Genomic DNA, 16,228 nt, shown 5'->3' on the forward strand with positions numbered 1-16,228 from the left:
TTGAGATCACCTGTCCCTTGATTAAAATAACTAATTGTAAGTCTATTTTATTTGATTCTGAATCATGGCAGACTGATAAGTAGAATATGGCAACTTGATGTAAAAGTGCTTCTCATAATTCATGAAAATACACTTAAAAATAAAAATTAAATCAGGCTTTTTTTGTGTTTTAAACATTCTTTAAACTTTGCATACAGTCCAACAAATATTAGTCTACAACAATGTATTGCGTTACAGGGTTGAACCCATTGTAAAAGTTGACCAGACTGTTACGGGGTTGAATATACCGGCTGGCTTAACAACAGTCCAACGTTCAACCCCGTAACAAAACCACTGTTTTTGTTACGGGGTTGAACGTTACGGGGTTGAAGATTTTCACAAAAATTTGCCATAACTTCACATTAGTGAGGGCTAATGTGAAGTTATTCAACAATCCATCATATGATATGATGAAAACAAGAAATTAATATAATAAAGACCATTCTTTACTTTTTCCAAAACAATAAATATCATTTACGTGCGTAACAGGGTTGAAAGGTTGAGCTTGACGATGACAATATTTGCGTAAAAAATAACCGAATATAGGTAAGAAACTTTCCTAACAATTAAATCTCTTTACAGTATGAGCAGGAAGAGACTTCAGTGATGTCATTTCCAGGGAGCTGAGGAAATTGGACTGAACTTATAAGAAGGAGGAATAAGTATGCTGTTACGGGGTTGAACAAAACTTGAGGGACAGGATTAAAAAGTGCTATTTTATACATAATTCATGTATTTTTCTCATATTTCTTTTATTTAGATTAAAAAATACCTAAAAATGTTTATAATGGTACAAATAACTTGCAGTTACTGGCTATTTTTATTTGTTTTATATTCATTGAAAAATGAATATTGGTCAGTGGGGACATGCTCATTTGGCAGATTTCTACACTTCAACAATCCATAAAATTTTTCCAAACATGATTATTAAAATATATTTGCATGTCACATTACCTAGACACATGGATATTTCCTTTTCTTGATTTTCTCAAAAGGGCTGCACAGTGGATTCTTGCAGCAAGAAGGTTCTGGGTTTGATTCCCGGTCCAGGGTCTTTCTGCATGGAGTTTGCATGTTCTCCCTGTGCATGCATGGGTTCTTTCCGGGTACTCCGGCTTCCTCCCACAGTCCAAAAACATAACTGTCAGGTTAATTGGTCTCTCTAAATTCTCCCTAGGTGAGTGTGTGTGTGTGTGCATGGTTGTTTGTCCTGTCTATCTCTGTGTTGCCCTGCGACAGACTTGGCGACCTGTCCAGGGTGACCCCGCCTCTCGCCTGGAATGTTAACTGGAGATAGGCACCAGCACCTCCCGACCCCACTAAGGGACAAGGGTGTAAGAAAATGGATGGATGGATGGATGGATGGATGGATGGATGGATGGATGGATGGATGGATGGATGGATGGATGGATGGATGGATGGATGGATGGATGGATGGATGGATGGATGGATGGATTTTCTCAAAAGATTTTGTTTGCATTATATGAAAATCTTCGAGATAAACGTGTGGGACACAAAAAAACATCGAATTCAGAGAATCACCCAGCAATGTTTGTGTTAATGCACTCTGATTTTTACCTTTGCAGAAGTAAAAATGACATGTTTACTTTGTGGCACTTGATTACCAAAAAAGCACGCTCATCTCTTAGCAGCAGATTAACAATGAATATTGTTATTGTTCAAAAAACATAATAGTATTTCAAAAGAGCACAAGATATCTTATCTTAAGCCGTTTTCGCACTGCACGCTTCGATCCGGTTCCACCCGTACTGCAGCCCTGTTATAACTGAGGGCGGCATCGAAGCTGTACCTGACATCATAATTTTTAAAACTAAACAATGGTTTTGATGTAGCGGCCAAAGCCTTTTCCTCAGAGATGCGGCGGAAAATGTTCTCTTTCCTCGTTGACCGATCTAGTTCATTCTGTGCTCGTTCATCAGCGAGTAAGCAGAGGAAAAAAATTACCTCACCATGGAACCAGGTAACAGCAGAATATTGAGGGGAATTCATCGCAAATTAAAAATAATAATAACTATAAGAATTGCTGTTCCTAGCGAAACAGCCGTAAGAATGCATATTTGCAGAATGACTGCTGCAGAAATGCAAGAAAAAGCAGAACAAAGCATAAGAAGTAGAAAAAAGCAGAAGACAGCTACTGTCATGCATGGTAGAAATATTTTGCAAATTTGTGAAATTTAGCAAAGGCATAGCAAAAGAGGCAGAAGTTTGTGTGCAACCTGAATTATTTGAAAAAGTCAAAAAGTGAAACAGAGCTTAAGAAAGAGCATAATTAGCACAGGAAGTTTAAATTAGTACAAAACCACAAATAGTTGAAACAGTTGAACAGTGAAACATAGCAAAAAGCATACATTTGCAGAAGCAGAAATTGGTACAAAACCATAAATATTTGAAGAAGTGAAACATAGCAAAACAAATAGCATAAAGGGGAAAAAGAAGCATATTTGCAGAATGATTGATGGAGAAATGCAAGAAAGATGAGAACAAAAGAAATGGGGAAAAAAGTTTGTGTGCAACCTGAATTATTTGAAAAAGTCAAAAAGTGAAACAGAGCTTAAGAAATAGTATAGTTATCACAGGAAGTGGAAATTAGTACAAAACCAGAAATAGTTTAAACAATTGAACAGTGAAACATATTAGAAAGCATAAATTAGCAGAAACAGAAATTAGTTCAAAACCAGAAATATTTGAAGTGAAACATAGCAAAATAAATAGCATAAAGGAGCAAAATTAACAGAAATGTTTGATATATGAATTGCTAAAATTGATTAAAGTTATCAGAAGACCTTTGTAGACAGTAAAAGCAGAAGGCATGTACAGAAAGGTAGACAAGCAGAATTCTGAGACACAGATATAAACAGAGCACAAGAAATACATTGAAGGAATAGAGGGTGTGAAAAGCATCAATTAGCAGAAGCAGAAATTAGTACAAAACCAGAAATATTTGAAGTGAAACATAGCAAATCAAATAGCATAAAGGAGCAAAAGAAGCAAAACATTTTGATATTTTAATTGCTAAAATTTATTAAAGTTTGCAGAAGACCTTTGCAGACAGTAAAACCAGTAGAAGCAGAAGGCATATACAGAAAGGTAGACAAGCATAATGCAAACACACAGATAGAAACAGAGCACAAGAGAAAAATACATTGAAAGAATAGGAGAAGGTGTGACATGGCTGTACTCCAGTAGTTTGAAAGAAAACGGTAAGACCTGTAGCAATGATAGTAATAGTTCCTTAAAGTAGACATACATGGCTACATTTTAATTTATAAATTATTTCTGTACAGTGAAATATGTATGAACAGCATAATTTTATTTGTCAAAAAGCATTAAAACGGCAGTTGCTAGAGTGTACACTAGCAACTGAAGACAGTTACAGAATTCCACCATGTATTTCAATGGGGCAAAAAATTTGCACAAAAGGGCAATTATTTCAAAAAGTACAATAGTGAATTTTAGCAAAAGTCATAGCAGCAATCTCCTGAAGAAGCTGAACGTTTTGATATATGAATTAGCACAATTAGTTGAAGATAGCAGAAGTAGGTAACGACCGAAAAATGTGAGCAGGATCTCAATAAGTGCATTGAATGCATAATAATAAAAATATTAAAAAGAGCACTCTTTACAAAATACAGTAAGAACAGTTTAGTGAGAGCCCAGTGACAGGCGGTGAGGTTCAATGCTGGTGAGGCACTGACTTACGATTATAGACACCATGCATGTTATTGGACGTACGGAAATTTCGCGCAGGCATACAAAGCTGGAGGGCAAAAAGACTAATCTTTTACATGTTATCCATAGCCGCGTTAACTCAGTGAAACTTAGAAATGTAGGTATTAATTTCATGATATGATCCACAGCAAAGGGAAAGAGCGAGAAAGCAATTTCTCGCTCTGTATCCACCAAGCTACAAGCAGACTTGTTGCCATAGCAACTGACAACAATGCTGCTTCATGTTTTAGGATTTAACACCAAAAAGACTAGATTAGCTACCGCTTCTACTTTACTGAATTACTTAGACATACAAACTGTAGCCCACAAAACGCACATTTCATTAAAAAACTTAACAAAAACATCTTATTGCCATCTTACCTTTACTTATCAATGAAATCCATGCACCACTAACAACAAATGTTATTGTTCAAAAAACGTAAGATTTCTTTTGAAATGCTACTTATCTGAGGCTGCGTTCACACTGCAGCCTGAAGTGACCCAATTCTGATTTTTTTGTCAAATCAGATTTTTTTGCCAGGGCCATTCACACTGCCACATATGCAGGTCATATGTGACCTGTAGTGTTTTGCAGTTTGAACGGGCAACAACCTGAAAGTGTCCCACATGCGCAGTACAGGGCGCAATAGCATCAGCATTCTCAGTGTTCTGCCAACCACCATATAAAGAAGTGCTCAGTTTGTGGAAGTAAACATAGAGGCTAGCGGTGGAGCATAGCTTACATATTTGAAGTTGTTGTCCGACCAGAGCAGCATATTAGCAATCCTCATTATAGTCTGTCATAGTTGTTGTTTTTCTTCCCCCTTGTGCGTATCAGGATGCAGAATAGTGAGATTTGTTGAGCACTGGTGAAGTTCAGTTCAGATGAATGTGACCTGGACGTTAGGTCACATTTGAATCGGATACATATCGGATATGGGTCACATTCGAAAAAGAATCCGAGCTGTGCCGTTCAGATTGTCATGAAAAGATCAGATACAGGTCGCATTACGTCAAAAAAATCGGAATTGCAGTGTGAACGCAGCCTCAGATAGTATTTCAGGTAGTATTTCAAAAGAAATCTTACGTTTTTTGAACAATAACATTTGTTGTTAATCTGTTGCTAGGAAATTAGCATGTTTTTGGTAACCAAGTGCCATGAAGTAAACATCTGATTTTTACTTTCTTATCTGATTTATACTTCATGGCAGTTCATTACCAGAAAATAACACTCATCTCTTAACACCAAATTAATAACAAGTAGTATTATTCTTTATAGAACATAAGCTCTTTTGAAATACTGCTTATCTGCTTAGACACAAGAAATGTACAGTTTTTAAATTTTGCAAAAGTAAAAGTCAGATGTTTAATCGTGGCACTTTGTGCTCATCGCTTAGCAACAGATTAACAACAAATATTGTTATTTGGGTAAATATTTGAGGTAAATGTTTCCCTCAGCTTCCTAACTGACCAGCACATACAGAAGCAGCTGGACAAGAACAAAACTGTTCCTCAGTCTCTGGAGATGGGCTCGGCAGCTTTAGGAGGAATTTGATTGACATGCCGGCCCCCACCCACCTGTTCCTCTGTTTAATGCAAAACAACCAGGTAATAGGACTGGGCTGAAGGGGGCCAGGCTGGGACCTGCAGTGCAAAAAGACCTTTGGATATAGACAGAGACCTTAAACCACAAAAAGTAGTTTTACTCTTAAAAAGTTCATTGTAGCTGTTACTCCCTTAGTATGAGGACTAAAGAGTAAAAGTTTATTGAACTTTTGGAATGCAATGCAAAAACTCATCCATCATTCTTCCTCCTCCATGCTTCATCAGGGTGCCCCCCCCTCTGTCCATGCGTCGACCCCCACCGTACTCCTGCAAGAAATCATCGGCTTACTACTCATGAGACAGGCACGCACAGAATGTATGTGTGTTTAGGCCTGTCACAATAACAAATTTTGCTGAAAGATTAATTGTCTCAAAAATTATTGTGATAAACGATAATATTGTTTGAAGACCATTTTAAACTGATGTAATGGTAATGACATAATAATGCAAGCACATCCTGCCAAAAATAAATACTCTTTATTTTCAAAAGTATACTTAACACTGGAACTGGTAAACAAAATAAACAAAACAACCAAAAACCAAAATATAATTAAGCCTCAGTCTCCATTAACAAAAACTGTACCTAAATAAAAACTTAACACAACATAAAACTAAAGTGGAAATTAAAACTACATTCAACCAAAAGAGTACAGAATATAGTATAGTATGTATACTATATTGCCCTTCAATAGTCTTTAGATTTAGATAGAGAAGATGGGCATATGCAACTACCTGAGGCAATAGTTTATGCCTCCCTTAAGCCCAGTTCACACTAAACGAGATTTTGCCTCAATTTTTCCCTTAAGACAATTTTAGAACGTCTACGTTCATGAGTGAAATTGCTACCGCAGTTGATATACCCGATAACTTTATAAGCTGTTCATTGTTAATGCGACATAAATATAATGATAAGGTTATTCATTCAGTCAAGACTGTACGCTGACAGTAGCCATATGCATTGCAGGTAGATTGTAGGAAATCATGGATTAATGCCTGGTTTTAAAATTAGTTAACTGGACTAGTGGCCATTATTTTGTGCACATTGTCTCAATGTAATTGTAAATATTATTAATTAACCAATTAAGCTTAAAGAAACGACACAACAGAAAACAATCTAAACACACAAATGGTAAAGACGGAAAAAAAAACTCGCCTCCATATCATAGTGCAGCAAATAAAGCACCGTCCATAGGGCTGTATAAATAAATCGATTCGGCGATATATATCGATATTTTCCGCCCTAGGAAAGTATCGATTTTTCATTCGTGAGTATCGATCCGTTAAACCATAGGGGTCCATATTCTTATAGCTCTTTTTAACGTCTAGTTTGTTACGGCGTAGCAGCAAGACTCCGCCTCCCTCAGTCTCACTTTCAACTTGATCTTAAAGTGCACATTATAAACTACACACCAGTTTTTAAATTGTGTTAATAGGCCAAGTATAACCGGAGTTATGCTAAAATTAGTAAACCATATTTTTCTGAATGTCAGAGGAATGTCGAAAGCGCCGCCATTCCCCGCTTTTCCGATTATGTGAGAGGGAATGAGCTTCCAAATGTACAAAACGAAACGAAACATTAGATTCCTGTGTTTTTGGAAATGTAAAATATTTAATAAATAACGACGGGCTGTATTTTGTTGCTGAGAAACGATGTAAAGTTGCGAAAGTAACCGTGAAAGAGAAGCGGAACCGAGAAGCGGAAAGGAGTAGCGACGCGAACGGAGCAGCTGCAAAAGCAGTGAGATCGCGAAATTAATGGAAATTTCGACTGGTAGCATTCACTTCGTAATTAGTTTTTAGCTAAGCAGTTTCTGTTCTGTATATAAAGGATTACCTGAAGAATGAACATGCGCGCCCGCAGCATGCAGCGGCGCTGTGTTTTGAGCAGGAAGACGAAGAGGAAAAACCCCCAGCCGGAATCCGCGGCGCAGTGAGGATTTCCATGATAACAATAGCTGATCGATCATTCTTATTAGCAACAGACAAAGAGTATCAGAGACTGAGAGTACGATGAGATCCAGGCAGTCAGCTACTCAGAGATCCAAGCAGGGGAATAGCGGCGCTGCGTAGCTGCAGGGAGTCGATCACTATGGGGTGAGGCGGAGCCACTACTTTAGCAGTTAGAAGAAAGCAGCTTACAGCCACGGCTGGTGGCTGTAAGGTTTTTCTACCTTGGCTCCCGTAGTTAGCTACGGGAGCCAAGGTAGAAAAACCTTTTTCCCCATAGTCCGAAAGACTGCATTTGTGGCTGCATTTTTACTCCAAAATGCAGCCACAGCAGGACCGTGCAGAGACCACTAAAGGGGAAAGTGCTCAACAACAAAAAAAGGGCACATCTAACAGCATTCTAGGACAGAATATTAACAAAGCCACTCAGCTTTCAGAGTTTAATAAACAATGATACATTACAAAAATGTGACATATACAATGAAAGCTAAGGAAAATCTCCATGTAGAGCATAACACTATGCCTATGTAAGATATTTTATTAGTAATTTCCTTCTGCATGTCTATTTTGTTATAGGAAAGTATTGCAATATTCAAACCCGCAATTTAGCAAGATATGTAAATCAGAGCTGGACCACCAGACATATTTTGTCTTTACAGAATTACACTATTAAAAATATAAACAAGGGCACAATGCAACATTTTAGTGGACTGTAAATCTATAAAACAGAGCTGCCTGTTTGCTGCAGTGGAGATGAAGATGGTCCATTCAGGAAAGCAGAGCTGCCTCAAACTTTAACGTGGAACTGCAGAAAAACAAAAAAAACAAAAGCAAAAATAGAATTATTAATGCATGCCACCACGAGAAAAGCCTACTGAGTTTTGCTTAATTTTTTGTTTTTAAATTTAAATCACACATTTTTGACTCATGAAGTTAACTTTTTTTGCAAAACAAACTTATTTGCGCTTGTCAGAAATTTTTTCTTGCTATTCTAAGTTTTTGTTTGTGACTCAAAGTTTTGCTTGTGATTCTCATAATGTCGTGAGACTATGATCTAATATGAACAATTACTGATTAGACTAATTTTAATCAAATTGTGCTCATTATATTTAAGAAAAATTTTCTACTGATTACGTTATCTAGACTAAACTATGAGTTTAAATCTAACCTAAATTGAGGCCTACTCAAACAATCATGATCAATATAATATTTCAACATGCGCCAACGTTTAAACATAATTAAAACTAACATAATTAAATTAATATTTCCAACAGCTGGAAGAAACGATAAAGCCGATAAATTGAAATGAGGTTGATAATTTTCATTTATTGTGCGATTAATTGATTTATTGTTTATCGTGACAGGCCTATGTGTATTTGTAGCTGGTGAGTTTGATGAGTCTATGATAGTTTGCTAAGCACCAAGCTGTATATAACCTCTGTTTTGGTGTTGAGTCATACATGACCGTATCCGGGAACCCTGATCTTCTAGGGTGTTACTCCACCTACACAGTAGAGAGGCACCCAGCTCTGTGGTTTTGTGGCCGATTTCTGGCTTCCAGTAAAGTTTTGACTTGCTGATATCAGTTTTCAGCTGAAAAGCAGCATTTCTTCTTTTACTGCTTTTGATGTAATTGATTATAGTTCTTAACACTAGGCTAAGAACTAAGTTGTATACTGAACCTTTAGTATACAACATTTAATTTAACACAATTTGTATAAATACAAATGTGTTAAATTTATGGTCCTGTAGCATCAAATCACAGTAAAAAATGTAAAGTGATGTTTTAAAAGTAAATAAAAATGCTACTTTGCAATACTTTGATAAAAATAAGCTAATTTGCTAGTCTTTTTTAAACTAGGCTAACATTTGTTAAATATGAAAAAATGGAGGCCTGATGTGGTGAAAAATTGTCTGTTGCTGAAAAACAAGGATTATACAGTTACTTGAATCAGAACTATGGGTGAACTTTACGAGATGAAGAGTTCAGAAATAAATGTGTGCTGCTCTGCTCCCTCTGAGCCACAGTTTGGGTAACTTGCATTGAAAAACCTTGGAGTCATGTGACTTGGAACAGTTCTCAGCTTGGTTTTGGGCCCATTGTTCCACAGCCAACTCTGAATTCTCTCTGTGACCAAAGTTAGACTTTAATCTCATCTTCTCCTTTTCTTTAGTATCTTAGGGAAATAGTTGCACACAGGAGTGATGGTGGTAAGAATATATTTCATTACATTGTTAATAAGCTCCTCTTTTGTTCTCTTCTAGCTTCTTTACCTAATGCTGGCGGAACTCTTCTCTAACAGGTAATCTTTACATTTGCTGAAATTTAACTTCAGCAGTGATGGGCACAGCTGACTTAAAAGTTAGCTCCGCTAACTGCAAAGCACTAGTCATAAAATGTTAATTTTGCTAACGCTTAAGAGCTGCAGTACATCAATATAGCATTTAGTGGACGCTAATTCTAAAGTGCTAACTTTAGATGAAACTCTTGATGAAATCCACAATGTGTCATTACAATATCACCCTCTACAAGGTACAATTTGTCATTCCAAACAGACCCATGCGGTTTGAGCTTCTGGAAGTTTTTTCGTTGGAACAGACTTTACACTCATAGTTCCAGTTTTATAGTTGTTGAGTGTTGCTGACTTTGTTGCTGATTCTGCCTAATTAAGCACGGTACGGCTTTGGTCAGAAAGCCCACAGGACCTCTGAAGATTTTAAACCTTTTACTGCATCCTAGGTATAGAATAAACATAGGATGTTTATTCCAAAAACATGAGTAGTATCTGTTTTGGGATTGTTACACAAAAATATACTTTAAGGATATGACAGACTTTTTTTTATCATATCAGTTAGCTAAGCTAAAAATGAGCTCTGCTGTTAGTGGCAGTGTGCCCACCACAGCACTTTAGGAGTAATACTGGGTCAAGCAGCTCACAGGATGTTTTGTCTCTTTGAATCAGCTTGAATATGAAACGTACCCCTGGCCACCGGTTCTGTCAGCGAGCGCCACCGGACAACACCCCCGATCATCTCCTCCATCTCCTACACTCTACCAGCACTTTTTTTAAAGGCACTAAATATGTGAACGGTTTTGTATATAACTACTGTGTGACTACTGAACAAGAGCAAGATGAAGACTTTTGATACATGCACTTAGCAGGCTCTGTCACATCCTACTGAAACAAACTCAGCATTTTTCACTGGAGAAGTGTTGGCCTACATAGAGGTCAAGACAAAGACTAAATAAGCAACTGAGAAGACTGTTTAAGTACCACCATGTGTACTGAATAGAGGAAGAGAACAGCTATCCTTACTGTATCCAGAGTGTTTTTTATTGGTTAGATCAAACTGGGTGGATATATTTCAGGTTTGTCCTTGAACACAGAAATAACATTGTTTTGTTGCTCTATTAATGCTGCTGATAAAATACACTCACTGACCAAAACAATTTAATAATCAAGTTAAATCCTCTTGGGATATGAATAAAAACTGACCTAAACTCAACTGAAATTCCAGAAGGAATGTAATCTTGTCCACATGCAGACCAGTGACAGATGTGTAAATGGCTTGATTTGCAAGACACTTGCATGTTTAGAACAAGGTAGAGTGAGCAACTACCTGTAATTGCTGGTAGAGTTCCAGCAATTACAAGTAGTTGCTGGAACATCCCACAGTTAAAACAGCAAGTGAATGTTAAGGTTTAAAACATGGAAACAGACAGCAGCCTCAGTTTAATTCAGGTTTCATTATTTAGTCTGCAAAGGATCACAGAGAAATGACTCACCATGGTGAACACAATAACGTATTTTCCACCACTTTAAGATCATCTCTATTCAGGGCCTTGATATACAGATATCTCTCATCAAGCCTCTAAATCTGCTTTGGCCCAGAGGTCTGATGGTCAGACATAGCTGCCGCTGATACCATGATGCCATTGACCACCACCAGCAGGCAAGGTGAGTGAAGCCCAAGAACACAATGAATAAGACAGATAGAGCAAGGGTTCAAACTGGCAACCCATTGGTTACAGGATGAATCTTTAGTTTTACTCAGATCTTCACCATAGAATCAGAGCAGGCCCAGCACTAACCCTTCTGCTGTCTTAAGAGACGGGGTTACAGGCTTTCAGCCTGTCCACGGTCCAACGGGTTGGAGCAACTCTACGTTGCGTCTGCGTTTTTACAAGTTTTTATTTTTTGTCAGGTTTCGGAAACTGTCGGGCTGATGGGACAGCCCCCCACTTTCCTGCTGTCCGATGTGACATCTGCTGTGCTGAGTAAAGGGCTAAAGTGAGGATGTTAGCGGTCAGCATCACAATACTGCTGTACTTAGAGATGTTGCCATGGATGGACCATGGAAATAGTCACAAACCACAATACCACAATACACTTTAAATCAGTGGCTGATTTACAGTTGAAAATGATCCAACCTGTTTATCCAGAGGAGGAAAATTAGCAGGAAAATGCAGTGGTATTGTTGCTGTTACCCATCTTCAATCACCAAGCAACCATAGGCTATGCATTCTTTACTTGCTCAGCTGGTTTATCAAAATCCATGTTGTCTTTGTTAATTGTAAAGCTCCTAATGTGGAAAGACTCAGTCATATAAACACAGAGGTGCTCCTGTACAGAACTTGGTGTCTGCTATAGGTGACATACCAATCACCAGTCTGCATGTGCACTAAATGACATTCCCAGACAGACCAGGGACCTCATGTACAAAGGCTACAAATGCAATAAAAACTTGCACATACCATTTTTCCACAAGAAAGTTCAGTTCTATCAATTAGAAATGTGATCCAAGGTTACGTTAACCTTGGATCACATGTTTTTGAGACACCTAGAAATTACGCTGCAAAAATATCAGACGCAATCCATCCATTTTGTCTCAATACACCCGCTTGTAAGGCCAGAGGGCGCTAGTGCCAGTCTCCACCAGTCATTGGGAGAAAGATAGGGTATATCCTGGACAGGTTGTCAGTCCATCACAGGGCAAGACAGAACACACAATCACACACACTTTTGTCTGTAAGGATAATTTATCTAATGTTCATGGAACTTTGGACGGTCTTGGAAGCCACAGTACCCCGAGACAAGCCATGTAAGCACAAGGAAAAGTCGCAAACTTTTAACTTTTGATCTAGGACCTTCTTGCTGTACCTTCTTGCATGTGGCCGTTCAGCACACATCCTACACATGAAGAATGTATCCATACCACCAGTCTAAGGCACAAATAAACATTGTGCTGCAGTGGTTTGAAGTAATTAATTCATTCTGATGAACAGCTTGATTTGGAGTCTTGGTGGGTAAATTCACTTGCCTGTCCCTTCAGATGCCAACATGGGAGTGCTCAGGCTTGATGCACACTAAGTGATGTGTGACTGTCATCTTATCTTTACAGCATCTTTTGTCTTAAAGAGTAAAACTGAGCGACGACTCATTTTTCCTGGCTAAGCTAGAGTTGCGTGTTTACCGATGAAATGTGAATAATCACATATATAAATAGGTTGAAATGCCGCAACCTGAGTTCTCCCTTCAGTGAAGACATAATTTTATGTTGTGCATGTTTTCAGGCTTGATTTATACTGTACCTATTAATGTAAATGAGGGCTTGTCCAGTTAGGGGTCTGGAACTCCCCTTCATGTTCTTAATTCCACATTGATTGGGATGTAGAAAGGAAACGTGTCTCTGGTTTCATTTGTCTGGATTTTAGTGTACACCATGTTTCAGTTGGAAATCCAAGCAAGCCTTTGTACATGAAGCCCAGCTCCTCTGAGGACTAAATAGCTTTTATCAATGATGTATACTGTTAGGTGTTACTACTTCCTGTTTAAGTCACAGACCCTCAGCACCATGACTCAAACTACAGAGTACTCTGGGCTTAGTAGTAGTTTTAATTTTCCACTAAATCGATCAACAAATATCATTAGGTATCAGCCAATTTAATGCAGTTTTTTCTTCTTTCCCTTCCCACAGGGCAACACAGAAACACACAACCACACACACTTTCTAAATGCTATAAGATTTAGAATTGACTAGGTGAACAATTCTAAATCTACAGCATGAAATAATCAATACAACCAGGTCACCATATGTTCTCTGCTGCTGAAGGAATTTTTTTTACAGAATAAACATGCCTCCAGCATGGATGTTGAGATAACAACCCAAACAGATCCATCCACAAGTAAACCATCTAGTTAATTTTAAATCAATAGAAAATGAGTAAAATATAATTCAATAACAATGGGCTTTAATAGGAAAAGCCGCCAACTTTTTTAAGAAGTTAAAATAAAAAAAACCCAAGGGAGCATAGTACACATGATCACTTTCTTGACCAACTTTGGATGCCTAAGGGTTTGGGAAAACCCCATTTATTAAAAAATGTATTTAAAAATATGTTGAAGTCATCACTCAGAATGTATGTAGGTGTACAGCCCATCCTGATGAGAGCTAATGTTTTTACTGAACAGCTTCAGTGAAGCTGAGAACTTTGGTGAACAGACGAGTTGTTTTTATATATCAGTGAAATGAGGATTTTCTGACTGTTCAGTGTTTTACATGACAGCGTTTGTGCACTCAAGTTAAAAAAAGTGGTACTTTTATCCCATGATTCTCTCTCACTTTGTGTAATCTGACACAGATCTCATCACTGTACACAAGACTCAATAGAATCTACTGAAAGATGTTTCTGTGGAGGTTTTCTATGTGTTTAAGATGGATTTCTGCTCTAAGCATGGATTTGTAGCAAACTATAGTATTTTTTCAAGCGTTGATCTTCGTTGTAAAATGTTATATTCTGAAAAAGTGCGACGCTACTTATAGAGGGATGATGTTTTTGATACTAAATATTTATTGTACATTTAATGTGGTTTTCTAACAATATAAAACATTTAGTATCACTGAAGGGAATCCGTGCTCACAATATCAACCACCTGCACTGTATATCCCACCTCCATTTGTCATGTAATTACTTCCTCATGTGCTGTTAACATTGGAATCATTTTATCCTCTAGTAAAATGAGCTGACTGAGAAATATGCTGATTTGATGTGTTTGTTCACATTTGAAATGGAGGCTAACAAATGTGTTAAAGCATTTCACTTCCCACACATTGTCACTGTTCCTGCAGCAACACTGCTGCAGTCTGTTAAATCCAGACAGGTGCAGTTCAGATGGATCTGTTCTAGAGGAGGTGGAAGAACTGATTGGTGCAAACTATTTTGCTCTTAACCAGTAGGCCTGTCACGTTAACAAATTTTGCTGAGCGATTGTCTAAAAAATTATTGTGATAAACAATAACATTGTTTCAAGACCTTTTGACACTGATTTAATGGAAATGACTAATAATGCATGCGATTTCCTGCCTAGATAGATAAATACACTTTATTTTCAAAAGAACACATAACACTGGAACTGATAAACTAAATAAACAAAACAACCAAAAACAAAAATAAAATGGATTCTCAGTCTCCATTAACAAAAAAAAGTACTTGAATAAAAACTAAACATAAAGCCAAAGTGGAAATAAATACTGCATTCAACCAAAAGAGTGCAGATTATGAAGTCTGTATATTGCAATTCATTAATCACTAGATTTAAATAGAGAAGATGGGCACATCCGAATACCTAATGCAGTAGTTCATACTACACGATTTTTTGCACCTATTTTCTCCTTACGATAATCTTAGAGTTGGCCGATCTAAGATTGTCGCTGGTGATTTCGTAACCGATCATCCTACAGTGTGTGGTGTGTTACGGTAGATCGTCGTGACCGCTCCGATTTAAATCAGGAGGTTTTCCCGACTGGGAGCTTAACGCAGCCTGTTGAATGTAACAGGTAACCAATCAGAAAGCGCGGATTCACCTCCGTGCTTTCTGAGGGGAAATGAGGAGGGGAATCCCAAACAGCTGACACGGCGCAACACGAAGTCCCTCGGACATTGGAGAGGAGATGAATCCGTGTATGGTTCGTTCTTTGGTTTTCTCGTTTCAAAATAAAATTGCAAAAACAAAACAAGCATGTGTTTTTATTTTGTTTGTTTGTTTGTTTGTTTGTTTGTTTGTAAAACAAAATTAGAAAAACGGCAATTGCAAAAATAAAATGAGCTGTCAATTTCGTTTTTCATTATTTCATTTTTTGGCAAGCGGTCTGACCCGGAAGTTCTCTCTGTGCGGCTTATACAGGGACCGTATCACACACATTATGCAGGCTGCAAGGACACAAGCTTGTTCGTTTCAGGCTATTTACTGTAGTATTTTCTGCCACCTGCAAGTCAGTTTAAGTAAAGAAACAAATAATACCGGACATCTGGTCACCGAGAAAAATGGTTAGCCTGAGTTTTTAGTTAAGTTTTTTATTTTGAAAGGCCAGAGCACCGGGGAGTGGCTTTCTACTGCAGCCATACCCGTCTTGTCTCTGGACCAGCAAGATGGCTTCCATTGCACTGCGCCTCCAGCAGCGACAAATAGAGGTAAGTACTATTGTAGTGATACAATAATTTTACGATACGATATTCTGGTCATGATACCATATGTATCACAATATTTGTTGATCAATACAATTCGATACGATTCGGTGCATTTTTACGATTTTCTGAAAGATTTTAGAAGGACAGTGATTTTGGTGACATTTTATGTTCCATAGACTTGAATTTAGTTAACTAAAAACTGATTAAAAGCAGCAATTACACCATACCTGACTGATTGGACAGTCTAACAGTCTGCAGCTGGACAAAATAAATCAAAGATGCAGTGAGAGAATTTGTATCTGTCATTTAATTCGTGTGGATTTGACATAAAACTCAAAAGTTTAAACAGTAATCCAGGAGCAGAGTGAGGAGATTATCAGACTCTGTAGACTCTCAATATGCAAATGATTGCACTTATGTTTTTTCTTTTGGACACTG

At 37.7% G+C, this 16,228-nt stretch overlaps 1 protein-coding gene across 4 annotated transcripts in view; it reads left to right on the plus strand.

Annotated features, from left to right (window-relative positions):
- The window catches only part of tspan5a (tetraspanin 5a), a 32,751-nt gene extending 17,369 nt beyond the window's left edge, over positions 1-15,382 (plus strand). For 2 of the 4 annotated variants that reach the window (XM_008434821.3, XM_081599137.1), the window contains exons 9-11: positions 5,599-5,676; positions 9,586-9,623; positions 10,284-15,382. In XM_008434821.3, the coding sequence (XP_008433043.1) occupies positions 5,599-5,671 (73 nt within the window). In that variant the 3' untranslated portion in view covers positions 5,672-5,676; positions 9,586-9,623; positions 10,284-15,382. Of the gene's footprint in view, positions 1-5,598; positions 5,690-9,585; positions 9,624-10,283 lie in introns of all 4 variants that reach the window. The other 2 variants (XR_536041.3, XM_008434822.3) reach the window with 2 other exon arrangements.
- Positions 15,383-16,228: the final 846 nt, after the last annotated feature.

The sequence above is a fragment of the Poecilia reticulata genome, chromosome 18 (genome assembly GCF_904066995.2).
Source record: "Poecilia reticulata chromosome 18, P_reticulata-male-v2, whole genome shotgun sequence".
NCBI classification, from domain to species: domain Eukaryota; kingdom Metazoa; phylum Chordata; class Actinopteri; order Cyprinodontiformes; family Poeciliidae; genus Poecilia; species Poecilia reticulata.